At 43.9% G+C, this 18,933-nt stretch overlaps 1 protein-coding gene across 1 annotated transcript in view; it reads right to left on the reverse strand.

The window, feature by feature from the left end:
- The window catches only part of N4BP3 (NEDD4 binding protein 3), a 107,947-nt gene that overhangs the window by 26,611 nt on the left and 62,403 nt on the right, over positions 1-18,933 (reverse strand). The window contains exon 3 of the mRNA XM_053717033.1: positions 12,112-12,672. Within this exon, the coding sequence (XP_053573008.1) occupies positions 12,112-12,672 (561 nt within the window). The remainder of the gene's footprint in view (positions 1-12,111; positions 12,673-18,933) is intronic.

The following is an 18,933-nucleotide window of genomic DNA, read 5'->3' on the forward strand; positions in this document are numbered from 1 at the left end:
CTCTCTCTCACACAGAAACTCACTTCCTCTCATACACAGACACAGAAACTCACTTCCTCTCATACACACACACACACAGAAACTCACTTCCTCTCTCTCACACACAGAGAAACTCACTTCCTCTCTCTCACACACACAGATAAACTTACTTCCTCTCTCTCTCACACACACACACAAACAAACTCACTTCCTCTCTCACACACACACAGGCAGAAACTCACTTCCCCTCTCTCTCACACATACAGAAACTCACTTCCTCTCTCTCACACACACAGAAACTCACTTCCTCTCTCTCACACACACAGAAACTCACTTCCTCTCTCTCTCTCACACACACAGAAACTCACTTCCTCTCTCTCTCTCACACACACACAGAAACTCACTTCCTCTCTCTCTCTCTCACACACACACACACACACACATAAACTCCCTTTTTCTCTCACACACACAGAAACTCACTTCCTCTCTCTCACACACACACAGGCCAAAACTCACTTCCCCTCTCTCTCACACACACACACAGGCCAAAACTCACTTCCTCTCTCTCACACACAGAAACTCACTTCCTCTCTCACACACACAGAAACACACGTCCTCTCTCTCACACACACACACACACACAGAAACTCACTTCATCTCTCACACAAACACACAGACAGGACAGAAACTCACTTCCCCTCTCTCACACACACACACACACAGAAACGCACTACCTCTCTCACACACACAGAAAATCACTTCCTCTCTCTCACACACACACAGAAACTCACTTCCTCTCATACACACACAGAAACTCACTTTCTCTCTCACACACACACAGAAACTCACTTCCTCTCTCACACACACAGAAACTCACTTCCTCTCTCTCACACACACATAAACTCACTTCCTCTCTCACACACAGACAGAAACTCACTTTCTCTCTCTCTCACACACACACACACACACATAAACTCACTTCCTCTCTCACACACACACACACACACACACACACATAAACTCCCTTTCTCTCTCACACACACAGAAACTCACTTCCTCTCTCTCACACAGGCCGAAACTCACTTCCCCTCTCTCTCACACACACAGAAACTCACTTCCTCTCTCTCACACAGAAACTCACTTCCTCTCTCACACACACACACACACAGAAACACACTTCCTCTCTCACACACACACAGAAACTCACTTCATCTCTCACACAAACACACAGACAGAAACTCACTTCCCCTCTCTCTCACACACACACACACACACACACACACACAGAAACTCACTTCCTCTCTCTCACACACACACACAGAAACTCACATCCTCTCTCACACACACAGAAACAAACTTCATTTCTCTCTCACACACACACACAGAAACTCACTTCATCTCTCACACAAACACACAGACAGAAACTCACTTCCCCTCTCTCTCACACACACACACACACAGAAACTCACTACCTCTCTCACACACACACACAGAAACTCACTACCTCTCTCACACACACACACAGAAACTCACTACCTCTCTCACACACACACAGAAACTCACTTCCTCTCTCTCACACAGACAGAAACTCACTTCCTCTCTCACAAACAGACAGAAACTCACTTTCTCTCTCTCACACACACACACACACACATAAACTCACTTCCTCTCTCACACACACACACACATAAACTCCCTTTCTCTCTCACACACACAGAAACTCACTTTCTCTCTCACACAGGCCGAAACTCACTTTGTCTCTCTCACACACACACAGAAACTCACTTCCTCTCTCTCACACAGACAGAAACTCACTTCCTCTCTCACAAACAGACAGAAACTCACTTTCTCTCTCTCACACACACACACACATAAACTCACTTCCTCTCTCACACACACACACACACATAAACTCCCTTTCTCTCTCACACACACAGAAACTCACTTTCTCTCTCACACAGGCCGAAACTCACTTTGTCTCTCTCTCACACACACAGAAACTCACTTCCTCTCTCTCACACAGAAACTCACTTCCCCTCTCTCACACACACATAAACTCACTTCCTCTCTCACACACACACACACATAAACTCCCTTTCTCTCTCACACACACAGAAACTCACTTCCTCTCTCTCACACAGGCCGAAACTCACTTCCCCTCTCTCTCACACACACAGAAACTCACTTCCTCTCTCTCACACAGAAACTCACTTCCCCTCTCTCTCACACACACAGAAACTCACTTCCTCTCTCTCACACAGAAACTCACTTCCTCTCTCTCACACACACACAGAAACACACTTCCTCTCTCACACACACACACACACACACAGAAACTCACTTCATCTCTCACACAAACACACAGACAGAAACTCACTTTCCCTCTCTCTCTCTCTCACTCACACACACACACGCACACAGAAACTCACTTCCTCTCTCTCACACACACACAGAAACTCACATCCTCTCTCACACACACACAGAAACTCACATCCTCTCTCACACACACAGAAACAAACTTCCTTTCTCTCTCACACACACACAGAAACTCACTTCATCTCTCACACAAACACACAGACATAAACTCACTTCCCCTCTCTCTCACACACACACACACAGAAACTCACTACCTCTCTCACACACACACAGAAACTCACTACCTCTCTCACACACACACAGAAACTCACTTCCTCTCATACACACACACACAGAAACTCACTTCCTCTCATACACACACACACACACACACACACAGAGAAACTCACTTTCTCTCTCACACACACACACACACAGAAACTCACTTCCTCTCTCACACACAGACAGAAACTCACTTCCCCTCTCTCTCTCACACACACAGAAACTCACTTCCTCTCTCTCACACACACACAGGCCAAAACTCACTTCTTCTCACTCTCACACACACAGAGAAACTCACTTCCTCTCTCTCACACACAGAAGCTCACTTCCTCTCTCTCACACACACACAGAAACTCACTTCATCTCTCACACAAACACACAGACAGGACAGAAACTCACTTCCCCTCTCTCACACACACACACACACACACACACACACACAGAAACTCACTACCTCTCTCACACACACACAGAAAATCACTTCCTCTCTCTCACACACACACAGAAACTCACTTCCTCTCATACACACACAGAAACTCACTTTCTCTCTCACACACACACACACACACAGAAACTCACTTCCTCTCTCACACACACAGAATCTCACTTCCTCTCTCACACACAGACAGAAACTCACTTTCTCTCTCTCACACACACACAAACTCACTTCCTCTCTCTCTCACACACACACACACACACATAAACTCACTTCCTCTCTCTCTCACACACACACACACACACATAAACTCCCTTTCTCTCTCACACACACAGAAACTCACTTCCTCTCTCTCACACAGGCCGAAACTCACTTCCCCTCTCTCTCACACACACAGAAACTCACTTCCTCTCTCTCACACACACAGAAACTCACTTTCTCTCTCACACACACACACACAGAAACTCAATTCCTCTCTCACACACACACACAGAAACTCACTTCCTCTCTCTCTCACACAGAAACTCACTTCCTCTCATACACAGACACAGAAACTCACTTCCTCTCATACACACACACACACACACACAGAAACTCACTTCCTCTCTCTCACACACAGAGAAACTCACTTCCTCTCTCTCACACACACAGATAAACTTACTTCCTCTCTCTCTCACACACACACACAAACAAACTCACTTCCTCTCTCACACACACACAGGCAGAAACTCACTTCCCCTCTCTCTCACACATACAGAAACTCACTTCCTCTCTCTCACACACACAGAAACTCACTTCCTCTCTCTCACACACACAGAAACTCACTTCCTCTCTCTCACACACACACAGAAACTCACTTCCTCTCTCTCTCTCACACACACAGAAACTCACTTCCTCTCTCTCTCTCTCACACACACACACACACACACACACACATAAACTCCCTTTTTCTCTCACACACACAGAAACTCACTTCCTCTCTCTCACACACACACAGGCCAAAACTCACTTCCCCTCTCTCTCACACACACACACAGGCCAAAACTCACTTCCTCTCTCTCACACACAGAAACTCACTTCCTCTCTCACACACACAGAAACACACGTCCTCTCTCTCACACACACACACACAGAAACTCACTTCATCTCTCACACAAACACACAGACAGGACAGAAACTCACTTCCCCTCTCTCACACACACACACACACACACACACAGAAACGCACTACCTCTCTCACACACACAGAAAATCACTTCCTCTCTCTCACACACACACAGAAACTCACTTCCTCTCATACACACACAGAAACTCACTTTCTCTCTCACACACACACAGAAACTCACTTCCTCTCTCACACACACAGAAACTCACTTCCTCTCTCTCACACACACATAAACTCACTTCCTCTCTCACACACAGACAGAAACTCACTTTCTCTCTCTCTCACACACACACACACACACACATAAACTCACTTCCTCTCTCACACACACACACACACATAAACTCCCTTTCTCTCTCACACACACAGAAACTCACTTCCTCTCTCTCACACAGGCCGAAACTCACTTCCCCTCTCTCTCACACACACAGAAACTCACTTCCTCTCTCTCACACAGAAACTCACTTCCTCTCTCACACACACACACAGAAACACACTTCCTCTCTCACACACACACACAGAAACTCACTTCATCTCTCACACAAACACACAGACAGAAACTCACTTCCCCTCTCTCTCACACACACACACACACACACACACACACAGAAACTCACTTCCTCTCTCTCACACACACACACAGAAACTCACATCCTCTCTCACACACACAGAAACAAACTTCATTTCTCTCTCACACACACACACAGAAACTCACTTCATCTCTCACACAAACACACAGACAGAAACTCACTTCCCCTCTCTCTCACACACACACACACAGAAACTCACTACCTCTCTCACACACACACACAGAAACTCACTACCTCTCTCACACACACACAGAAACTCACTTCCTCTCTCTCACACAGACAGAAACTCACTTCCTCTCTCACAAACAGACAGAAACTCACTTTCTCTCTCTCACACACACACACACATAAACTCACTTCCTCTCTCACACACACACACACACACATAAACTCCCTTTCTCTCTCACACACACAGAAACTCACTTTCTCTCTCACACAGGCCGAAACTCACTTTGTCTCTCTCTCACACACACAGAAACTCACTTCCTCTCTCTCACACAGAAACTCACTTCCCCTCTCTCACACACACACATAAACTCACTTCCTCTCTCACACACACACACACATAAACTCCCTTTCTCTCTCACACACACAGAAACTCACTTCCTCTCTCTCACACAGGCCGAAACTCACTTCCCCTCTCTCTCACACACACAGAAACTCACTTCCTCTCTCTCACACAGAAACTCACTTCCCCTCTCTCTCACACACACAGAAACTCACTTCCTCTCTCTCACACAGAAACTCACTTCCTCTCTCTCACACACACACATAAACTCCCTTTCTCTCTCACACACACAGAAACTCACTTCCTCTCTCTCACACAGGCCGAAACTCACTTCCCCTCTCTCTCACACACACAGAAACTCACTTCCTCTCTCTCACACAGAAACTCACTTCCCCTCTCTCTCACACACACAGAAACTCACTTCCTCTCTCTCACACAGAAACTCACTTCCTCTCTCTCACACACACACAGAAACACACTTCCTCTCTCACACACACACACACACACACACAGAAACTCACTTCATCTCTCACACAAACACACAGACAGAAACTCACTTTCCCTCTCTCTCTCTCTCACTCACACACACACACGCACACAGAAACTCACTTCCTCTCTCTCACACACACACAGAAACTCACATCCTCTCTCACACACACACAGAAACTCACATCCTCTCTCACACACACAGAAACAAACTTCCTTTCTCTCTCACACACACACAGAAACTCACTTCATCTCTCACACAAACACACAGACATAAACTCACTTCCCCTCTCTCTCACACACACACACACAGAAACTCACTACCTCTCTCACACACACACAGAAACTCACTACCTCTCTCACACACACACAGAAACTCACTTCCTCTCATACACACACACACAGAAACTCACTTCCTCTCATACACACACACACACACACACACAGAGAAACTCACTTTCTCTCTCACACACACACACACACACAGAAACTCACTTCCTCTCTCACACACAGACAGAAACTCACTTCCCCTCTCTCTCTCACACACACAGAAACTCACTTCCTCTCTCTCACACACACACAGGCCAAAACTCACTTCTTCTCTCTCTCACACACACAGAGAAACTCACTTCCTCTCTCTCACACACAGAAGCTCACTTCCTCTCTCTCACACACACACAGAAACTCACTTCATCTCTCACACAAACACACAGACAGGACAGAAACTCACTTCCCCTCTCTCACACACACACACACACACACACACACACACACAGAAACTCACTACCTCTCTCACACACACACAGAAAATCACTTCCTCTCTCTCACACACACACACAGAAACTCACTTCCTCTCATACACACACAGAAACTCACTTTCTCTCTCACACACACACACACACACAGAAACTCACTTCCTCTCTCACACACACAGAATCTCACTTCCTCTCTCACACACAGACAGAAACTCACTTTCTCTCTCTCACACACACACAAACTCACTTCCTCTCTCTCTCACACACACACACACACACATAAACTCACTTCCTCTCTCTCTCACACACACACACACACATAAACTCCCTTTCTCTCTCACACACACAGAAACTCACTTCCTCTCTCTCACACAGGCCGAAACTCACTTCCCCTCTCTCTCACACACACAGAAACTCACTTCCTCTCTCTCACACACACAGAAACTCACTTTCTCTCTCACACACACACACACAGAAACTCAATTCCTCTCTCACACACACACACAGAAACTCACTTCCTCTCATACACAGACACAGAAACTCACTTCCTCTCATACACACACACACACAGAAACTCACTTCCTCTCTCTCACACACAGAGAAACTCACTTCCTCTCTCTCACACACACAGATAAACTTACTTCCTCTCTCTCTCACACACACACACAAACAAACTCACTTCCTCTCTCACACACACACAGGCAGAAACTCACTTCCCCTCTCTCTCACACATACAGAAACTCACTTCCTCTCTCTCACACACACAGAAACTCACTTCCTCTCTCTCACACACACAGAAACTCACTTCCTCTCTCTCACACACACAGAAACTCACTTCCTCTCTCTCTCTCACACACACAGAAACTCACTTCCTCTCTCTCTCTCTCACACACACACACACACACACACACACACATAAACTCCCTTTTTCTCTCACACACACAGAAACTCACTTCCTCTCTCTCACACACACACAGGCCAAAACTCACTTCCCCTCTCTCTCACACACACACACAGGCCAAAACTCACTTCCTCTCTCTCACACACAGAAACTCACTTCCTCTCTCACACACACAGAAACACACGTCCTCTCTCTCACACACACACACACAGAAACTCACTTCATCTCTCACACAAACACACAGACAGGACAGAAACTCACTTCCCCTCTCTCACACACACACACACACACACACACAGAAACGCACTACCTCTCTCACACACACAGAAAATCACTTCCTCTCTCTCACACACACACAGAAACTCACTTCCTCTCATACACACACAGAAACTCACTTTCTCTCTCACACACACACAGAAACTCACTTCCTCTCTCACACACACAGAAACTCACTTCCTCTCTCTCACACACACATAAACTCACTTCCTCTCTCACACACAGACAGAAACTCACTTTCTCTCTCTCTCACACACACACACACACACACATAAACTCACTTCCTCTCTCACACACACACACACACATAAACTCCCTTTCTCTCTCACACACACAGAAACTCACTTCCTCTCTCTCACACAGGCCGAAACTCACTTCCCCTCTCTCTCACACACACAGAAACTCACTTCCTCTCTCTCACACAGAAACTCACTTCCTCTCTCACACACACACACAGAAACACACTTCCTCTCTCACACACACACACAGAAACTCACTTCATCTCTCACACAAACACACAGACAGAAACTCACTTCCCCTCTCTCTCACACACACACACACACACACACACACACAGAAACTCACTTCCTCTCTCTCACACACACACACAGAAACTCACATCCTCTCTCACACACACAGAAACAAACTTCATTTCTCTCTCACACACACACACAGAAACTCACTTCATCTCTCACACAAACACACAGACAGAAACTCACTTCCCCTCTCTCTCACACACACACACACAGAAACTCACTACCTCTCTCACACACACACACAGAAACTCACTACCTCTCTCACACACACACAGAAACTCACTTCCTCTCTCTCACACAGACAGAAACTCACTTCCTCTCTCACAAACAGACAGAAACTCACTTTCTCTCTCTCACACACACACACACATAAACTCACTTCCTCTCTCACACACACACACACACACATAAACTCCCTTTCTCTCTCACACACACAGAAACTCACTTTCTCTCTCACACAGGCCGAAACTCACTTTGTCTCTCTCTCACACACACAGAAACTCACTTCCTCTCTCTCACACAGAAACTCACTTCCCCTCTCTCACACACACACATAAACTCACTTCCTCTCTCACACACACACACACATAAACTCCCTTTCTCTCTCACACACACAGAAACTCACTTCCTCTCTCTCACACAGGCCGAAACTCACTTCCCCTCTCTCTCACACACACAGAAACTCACTTCCTCTCTCTCACACAGAAACTCACTTCCCCTCTCTCTCACACACACAGAAACTCACTTCCTCTCTCTCACACAGAAACTCACTTCCTCTCTCTCACACACACACACACAGAAACACACTTCCTCTCTCACACACACACACAGAAACTCACTTCATCTCTCACACAAACACACAGACAGAAACTCACTTTCCCTCTCTCTCTCTCTCACTCACACACACACACGCACACAGAAACTCACTTCCTCTCTCTCACACACACACAGAAACTCACATCCTCTCTCACACACACACAGAAACTCACATCCTCTCTCACACACACAGAAACAAACTTCCTTTCTCTCTCACACACACACAGAAACTCACTTCATCTCTCACACAAACACACAGACATAAACTCACTTCCCCTCTCTCTCACACACACACACACAGAAACTCACTACCTCTCTCACACACACACAGAAACTCACTACCTCTCTCACACACACACAGAAACTCACTTCCTCTCATACACACACACACACAGAAACTCACTTCCTCTCATACACACACACACACACACACAGAGAAACTCACTTTCTCTCTCACACACACACACACACAGAAACTCACTTCCTCTCTCACACACAGACAGAAACTCACTTCCCCTCTCTCTCTCACACACACAGAAACTCACTTCCTCTCTCTCACACACACACAGGCCAAAACTCACTTCTTCTCTCTCTCACACACACAGAGAAACTCACTTCCTCTCTCTCACACACAGAAGCTCACTTCCTCTCTCTCACACACACACAGAAACTCACTTCATCTCTCACACAAACACACAGACAGGACAGAAACTCACTTCCCCTCTCTCACTCACACACACACACACACACACACACACACACAGAAACTCACTACCTCTCTCACACACACACAGAAAATCACTTCCTCTCTCTCACACACACACAGAAACTCACTTCCTCTCATACACACACAGAAACTCACTTTCTCTCTCACACACACACACACAGAAACTCACTTCCTCTCTCACACACACAGAATCTCACTTCCTCTCTCTCACACACACACAAACTCACTTCCTCTCTCTCTCTCTCTCTCACACACACACACACACATAAACTCACTTCCTCTCTCTCTCACACACACACACACACACATAAACTCCCTTTCTCTCTCACACACACAGAAACTCACTTCCTCTCTCTCACACAGGCCGAAACTCACTTCCCCTCTCTCTCACACACACAGAAACTCACTTCCTCTCTCTCACACACACAGAAACACACTTCCTCTCTCTCACACACACACACACAGAAACTCACTTCATCTCTCACACAAACACACAGACAGAAACTCACTTCCCCTCTCTCTCACACACACACACACACACACACACAGAAACTCACTTCCTCTCTCACACAAACACATAAACTCACTTCCTCTCTCACACAAACACAGAAACTCACTTCCTCTCATACACACACACACAGAAACTCACTTCCTCTCATACACACACACACACACACAGAAACTCACTTCCTCTCTTACACACACACACACACAGAAACTGTATGTATTGGGTACTTGTAAAGCGCGGCTAATCACCCATAAGGGTCTCAAGGCGCTGCTCATTTTTATCGACCTCAGAAGGATGAAAGGCTGAGTGGACCTCACTGGGGATCGAACCTGCAACCCTCGGGTTGCTACAAAGCTCAGTCACAATGCCTTAGCATGCTGAGCTATCTGTCCGGAAACTCACTTCCTCTCTCACACACACACACAGAAACTCACTTCCTCTCATACACACACACACACACACACAGAGAAACTTTCTCACACACACACACAAACTCTCAATCACACAAACACACACAGAAACTCTAACTTCCTCACACACAAACTCTGTCACATACACAAACACACAGAAACTCTGTCACACAAACAAACACATACACTCACTTCCTCACAAACACAGAAACTCTGACTCCCTTACACTAAAACTCCTACTCCCTCACACACAGAAGGAAGGGACATCTGGCCCTTACTCTGTAGCTATTAATAAATGAAAGTGCTTTACAAAATGTCTGCCTAAAAGGAGGGGTTCCCAAGGCACACACAACCATTGATTAAATCACTAAGGCAGAATCAGGACAGATGGCATTAAATCACTGGATTGGCCTTTAATGAGGATCATGTTGCTGCTTTGGAACACCTACTCCAGTCGGTCTTGAATATTGTTTTCCTGTTAAACAAGCATACTGTTGTACTGGGGATGAGTCCTGCTCTCATGTCTCCTTCACTTCAACACCGTTTCACAACCTCACACATCCCCTCTGTAAAAGCCTACACACTGTAGCCTCACTTTACTACATGCAAGCTTTTAGAGAGAGGATATGGCCCAAGTGAGAGTAGCAATTCCCAGCGTGGAAAGTACATTCCACAATTCCTCTGTGCAAGGATTATAAAATAGTATTATTTTAGCTTCCTAAATGAGATTTTAATGGCTGCTGTGTCTTACATGATTTAATAACAAAGCTTTTCTATAAAGATTCAAATTAATCATGCCAACACAATCTAAAAACCAACAGAAGAGTGAGGGTTTACCTACATGTGCTCCAAGTACGAAGGCAAGCAGCAGATAGGATTTAATTCAATTCAAAACAGCTGCAGGAACACCCTTTCAAATGGGCTGGTCTCTCTCACCCCAAAAGAGAAGTTGATTTCTGATGCTGCCCCTTGTTACATAGCTTTTATTTAGGCAATACTGCAGTATTAAAATTTTCATTATAGGTGGTGAACTATGCATCCAAAAGCAACTATTTTCAAATGACACGATAAAGGTAAAGAGCTAACTGTAGGTAATTTAATACACCCCAACAGGTTAAATTGTCACTTTAAAAACTGTATTGCACTAGTGTTCAAAATAATTTGTTTATTTAAAATGATTATTCCTCTAACTGACTTATAAACCTTCTTTAGGAAAAAAAAAAAGCAATCCAGCCAATCAGCATTTCTCCAAACATAATATAACAGAGGTAAAATATGTATTTTATTTAACTGAACAATTTATGAACTCCCTCTTTAAACTGGTACATATTTACTAAATTATATTTTGTAAAAACATTAAATTATGGCATTAAACACTGACCTTAGTAAAGGGGTCCTCACTGTCACTTGGGGTTCTCCTTGTCTCCATCCCTTTGTCATGCAGCTTTTCCTCCAGCTGGCGAGCAACATCTTCCACGGACTGTGAATACTCATAGGGTGGAGGTGGTTCCCCTGAACACTGCAGTCGGCTTAATGCAGCCATGCTCTTGCATGATAGAGGAGTCTTCTCACCAGATGTGGAGTCTCTAGCCACCCGTGAAGCTCGGTCTAGTGACCCTCCAATATGATTTATATGTCCCATTGAAGAGCTTATCTGGCCCTTTGCTACACTAAATCCCGGACTGTACGTGTTAAAGCTGTTGATGGAGTTTTGCCTTGAGTCAGACAGGCTATCATCATCATTTTCACTTTCTTGATGATTGTGATGGTTGCGGTTGTTTGATTTTACAGGTCCACGACGGGGCGGGCTGTTCATACTGCCCAGAGTATTCAAGCTGCCATTGCTTTTGGATAATTTGTGGCCACTAGATGAACACAAACTCTGCATTGACATAAAGTTCTTTACATTTGATGACCTTAAGCCTGAAGGGCCATACTGAGACTAGAAAGAGAAATGAAAGACAAATAAATGTTACAATAGTTGCAGGACTTCTTGTACAGATAAATAAATTACACTCTATTTTGAATAATGTACACAATGTACAAGTGGTTATATGCTTTATATTTTCAATAAAAACTTAACAGATGCTCTCTCCCTTCCTTTGATCTCTATCTTAGTTTGAAGAAAGAGTAAACCCCTCCCTACTTGGCTCAGTTTGAAGCCACACTATCTGCAAATGCTTCAACCCACAGATCATCCTTTACAGCATGCTTCTAATTCCATTTCCATCCTATACTTTAGAATGCAACCTACGGGATACCTCCTTGTAACTCACTTCACTATATAATCTGAGCCACAATTAGTGGTTTTATACCCCTGGTAAGAAAACAATATGGACCCTGGCCTAATATAATTGTATTTACCTCCCAAATAATCAATGCTGAGGATAACAAAAATTATTATGCAAGAAAAACAAGCTCAAGTGTAAAAAATGCATTAAAGTGTAATCTGAGACATCAAATATATGAAAAAATTTGAAAACAAGAGATCATATGAATATTTTTGATTCTCATGTGCACCAATTTACTTTGCATGTCGGTAGCTGTGATTACATATTTAAAAGACATTTGTTCTATCAGGAAAAAGACTTAGAAAACAAACAAACATAATCGTCTTCCCCATAAATGTTCAATTATGCATAACAAACAATCACCTAGATTACGAGTTTTGCGCTAAACAGGCTGTGAAACTAACGCCAAAAAAAAACATTAGGGTATAAATGGTGCCAGAAGAATAAAATAAATAATAGGGGATCGCCCATAGACAAGAAAAAACAGACTGGGGCCGTGGATTCTCCCTATCTGGAAGGAAAGGAATTTATCTGGTAAGCATAAATTATGTTTTCCTTCCTAAGATAGGGAGAGTCCATGGCTTCATTGCTTACTGTTGGGAAAACTATACCCAAGCTCCAGAGGACACTGAATGAATAACATAATCTTTATTAAATACCCATTAAAAGTAGCAACGTTTTGGGGATTAACCCCTTAGTCATGCTATCATGATAGCATGACTAAGGGGTTAATCCTCAAAACGTTGCTACTTTTAATAGGTCTTTAATAAAGATTATATTATTCTTTAACACAGTGCTGCACAGCAGCAAAGTCAGCAGGAAGAAGGTCCCCTCCGGATGGAGGATTAGATGTGCTATGGGGAACTGCATGTGGAGTGGCTAATGTAGCAAGGGTAGTAATCTCACGGGACGCCGAGTCCTGAGAGCTAGACGGCTCAGAGGGACTAAGAGCCTTAGCAGGCTTGTCTCCCTTCTTCGATTTATAAAAGTGTTAAGGCATGTGGAACATAATTGAGGGGGTGGGAAAACCATGGTCTCCTCACAATATAAACATGTATGATTTAACATGTCAGAGTCCTCCATAGCTCAGGTTATATAGCTCAGGTTATACCCACAGAAGGACACAAATAAAAACGTTTTTTTATTATAGAAAACTTCACCTTTATACTCCCAATGGCTGGTGCACTCACCACCTCCTAGACCCAGACAGTTAACAGAGAAAACGCTGACATGGACTTGAGTGAGAGAAAGCAGGCAGTGAAACTCATGAACACTGATTGCTTAGGAGCCGTTAGCAGTAGAAACTGGATGGTTTCGCAGAAAAACTTGCATCTCCAGACTCTAACTTTCATCAATACTCTCACTGAGAGGTTGACATGACTACTTAAAACTCCAGTCCTATCTTGAAGGAAGATACCCTTTTTTTAGACACTTCTGACACTTCTCTGCCACCTAGTCTAGGTGATACTCCTTGTACTTTCAATGATGTGTTCTTTTTGTACTTATTTTAATTTTGTACCAATAAATTCAGTTTTAATCTACTATTTTTGCTGCAGCTCCGCTTTTTTTTGCTTATTTCTTGGACACACCAGTTTTGGAGGCTGCTACCTATCAGTGTATCCCCAGGTTAAGAACCAGCTCATTCACCATACCCCCTCGGAAGACATCACGGCTGACGCTTCTCACTTATACCGTTTGGGGTTTCCGGAAGTGCAGCAAAGGTGAGGATCGGGATACAGTTTTGGAGGCGGGCGGAGTATTATTATCTCCTGGCCCGTGTGGAACACCTACCTGTGCCGTTTGGATCCTTGGGAGTGTCAGTAAAGACGGAGATTGGGACACAGCTCTGGAGGCGGGCGGATTGTTATTCCTGGCCCGTGTGGAGCACGGAAGAGCCCTGCATTCGTATATGTACAGTGAACATCACCATAGCTCCCGAGATTCTGCTTGTGAACTGCAGATATTACGGCATTCAGCTCTTTTACAGAAGCCCAAAGCCCTAATCAAAAAAAAACAAAAAAAACCCCACCCAAAAAGATTTTTTAAAAAACCTAACACTAACCCCAGAATATCTACTCACTGTTCCTGAAGTCCAGACATCCATCTTCATCCAGGTGGAGAGAAGTTTTCGTCCAGGCAGCGACACCTTCATCCATCTCAGGGACGTCTTCTATCATCATCCCAGCGGCGCGGAGTGGAGCCATCCTGGAAGCCGATCCCATCCTATGAGGAGCGTCCTCTTAATACGGTCACCGCCATACACTGAAGTTGAAAGCAAGGTAGCCGTTTCAAAATGGCCTACCTTGCATTCCTATTTGCTGATTTTTTTATTCTTCATTCCTATTGGCTGATTTTATTCTTCAAATTCAAATCAGCCAATAGAATGAGAGCTTCTGAACAGCCAATAGGATTTCAGTAGCTGTCATCCTATTGGCTGTTTTGAACAGCCAATAGGATTTCAGAAGCTCTCATCCTATTGGCTGATTTGAATTTGAAGAATCAAATCAGCCAATAGGAATGCAAGGTACGCCATTTTGAAACGGCTACCTTGCATTCAACTTCAGTAGAAGAAGTCCCGAGATGGATGAAGCTGTTGCCACCTGGATGAAGACTTCTCGCCGCCTGGATGAAGATGGACTTCAGGAACAGTGAGTAGATATTCTGGGGTTAGTGTTAGTTTTTTTTTTCCTTTTTTTGGGTGTTTTTTTTTATTCAGATTTGGGCTTTGGGCATTTGTAAAAGAGCTGAATGCCCTTTTAAGGGCAGTGAAAAAGAGATGAATGCCCTTTTAAGGGCAATGCCCATACAAATGCCCCTTTAGGGGCAATGGGTAGCTTAGGTTTTTTAGAGTTAGGTTTTTTTATTTTGGGGGGTTGGTTGGGTGGGTTTTACTGTTGGGGAGATTTTGTATTTTTTTTCTAGGTATAAGAGCTGTTTAACCTAGGGCAATGCCCTACAAAAGGCCAGCAGTTTAGGGGCTATTGGTAGTTTATATATAGTATATTAGATTAATTGGTTTTATTTTTGATCATTTCGTTTATTATATTTGTAATCTTAGTGGTTTTTATCTTTCGTAATTTAGTGTTTACTATTTTTTGTAATTTTAGATTTTTTTAATCTTTTTCATAGTGTTAGGTTTTTTTTAAATTTGTAATTTTGATTTTTTAATTGGTAGTATTTTTTATTTTATTAGAATAGTTATGTTAGGTTAATTTATAGTTTAATGTTAGGTTTATTTTTATTTCACAGGTAAGTTTTTATTTATTTAAATATAGTTATATTGTAAGTTTAATTTAAAATTAGGGAGGTGTTAGGTTTAGGGGTTAATAGTTTAATTTAGTGTTTTGCAATGTGGGGGGCCGGCGGTTTAGGCATTTAAAAGGTTTATTTAGGGGCGGTGATGTGGGAGGCCGGTGGTTTAGGTGTTAATAACTTTATTATAGTGGCAGTGATGTGGGAGGTTGGAGGTTTAGGGGTTAATAACTTTATTATAGTGGCGGCGATGTGGGAGGCCGGAGGTTTAGGGGTTAATAACTTTTTTTTCGTGTCGGGGAGGGGTTAATATATTTAAATAGTGCTGGCGATGTGGGTGGGCGGAAGATTAGGCGTTAATAAGTTTTAAATAGTGTTTGTGATGCAGGAGGGCAGCGGTTTAGGGGTTAACAGGTAGTTTATGGGTGTTAGTGTACTTTGTAAAACTTTAGTTATGAGTTTTGTGAAACATTTTTGTTGGCGGTATGGATCGTGTCGGTATAGGCTGTAACACAAGCATTTTGGACTGAACGCACAACTTGTAATACCGGCGCTATGAAAATCCCACACAAAAACAGAATTTATGCTTACCTGATAAATTACTTTCTCCAACGGTGTGTCCTGTCCACGGCGTCATCCTTACTTGTGGGATATTCTCTTCCCCAACAGGAAATGGCAAAGAGCCCAGCAAAGCTGGTCACATGATCCCTCCTAGGCTCCGCCTACCCCAGTCATTCGACCGACGTAAAGGAGGAATATGCATAGGAGAAATCATATGATACCGTGGTGACTGTAGTTAGAGAAAATAATTCATCAGACCTGATTAAAAAAACCAGGGCGGGCCGTGGACCGGACACACCGTTGGAGAAAGTAATTTATCAGGTAAGCATAAATTCTGTTTTCTCCAACATAGGTGTGTCCGGTCCACGGCGTCATCCTTACTTGTGGGAACCAATACCAAAGCTTTAGGACACGGATGATGGGAGGGAGCAAATCAGGTCACCTAGATGGAAGGCACCACGGCTTGCAAAACCTTTCTCCCAAAAATAGCCTCAGAAGAAGCAAAAGTATCAAATTTGTAAAATTTGGTAAAAGTGTGCAGTGAAGACCAAGTCGCTGCCTTACATATCTGATCAACAGAAGCCTCGTTCTTGAAGGCCCATGTGGAAGCCACAGCCCTAGTGGAGTGAGCTGTGATTCTTTCAGGAGGCTGCCGTCCGGCAGTCTCATAAGCCAATCGGATGATGCTTTTAAGCCAAAAAGAGAGAGAGGTAGAAGTTGCTTTTTGACCTCTCCTTTTACCAGAATAAACAACAAACAAAGAAGATGTTTGTATGAAATCCTTTGTAGCCTCTAAATAAAATTTTAGAGCACGAACTACATCCAAATTGTGTAACAAACGTTCCTTCTTTGAAACTGGATTCGGACACAAAGAAGGCACAACTATCTCCTGGTTAATGTTTTTGTTAGAAACAACTTTCGGAAGAAAACCAGGTTTAGTACGCAAAACCACCTTATCTGCATGGAACACCAGATAAGGAGGAGAACACTGCAGAGCAGATAACTCTGAAACTCTTCTAGCAGAAGAAATTGCAACCAAAAACAAAACTTTCCAAGATAGTAACTTAATATCTACGGAATGTAAGGGTTCAAACGGAACCCCTTGAAGAACTGAAAGAACTAAATTGAGACTCCAAGGAGGAGTCAAAGGTTTGTAAACAGGCTTGATTCTAACCAGAGCCTGAACAAAAGCTTGAACATCTGGCACAGCCGCCAGCTTTTTGTGAAGTAAAACAGATAAAGCAGAAATCTGTCCCTTCAAAGAACTTGCAGATAATCCTTTCTCCAAACCCTCTTGTAGAAAGGATAGAATCTTAGGAATTTTTATCTTGTTCCATGGGAATCCTTTAGATTCACACCAACAGATATATTTTTTCCATATTTTATGGTAAATTTTCCTAGTTACAGGCTTTCTAGCCTGGATAAGAGTATCAATGACAGAATCTGAAAACCCACGCTTTGATAAAATCAAGCGTTCAATCTCCAAGCAGTCAGTTGGAGTGAAGCCAGATTCAGATGTTCGAATGGACCTTGAACAAGAAGGTCCTGTCTCAAAGGTAGCTTCCATGGTGGAGCCGATGACATATTCACCAGGTCTGCATACCAAGTTCTGCGTGGCCACGCAGGAGCTATCAAGATCACCGAAGCCCTCTCCTGATTGATCCTGGCTACCAGCCTGGGAATGAGAGGAAACGGTGGGAATACATAAGCTAGGTTGAAGGTCCAAGGCGCTATCAGTGCATCTACTAGAGTCGCCTTGGGATCCCTGGATCTGGACCCGTAGCAAGGAACCTTGAAGTTCTGACGAGACGCCATCAGGTCCATGTCTGGAATGCCCCATAATTGAGTTATTTGGGCAAAGATTTCCGGATGGAGTTCCCACTCCCCCGGATGGAAAGTCTGACGACTCAGAAAATCCGCTTCCCAATTTTCCACTCCTGGGATGTGGATTGCAGACAAGTGGCAGGAGTGATTCTCCGCCCATTGAATTATTTTGGTCACTTCCTCCATCGCCAGGGAACTCCTCGTTCCCCCCTGATGGTTGATATATGCAACAGTCGTCATGTTGTCTGATTGAAACCTTATGAATTTGGCCTTTG

This window comes from Bombina bombina, chromosome 6 (assembly GCF_027579735.1).
Source record: "Bombina bombina isolate aBomBom1 chromosome 6, aBomBom1.pri, whole genome shotgun sequence".
NCBI lineage: Eukaryota > Metazoa > Chordata > Amphibia > Anura > Bombinatoridae > Bombina > Bombina bombina.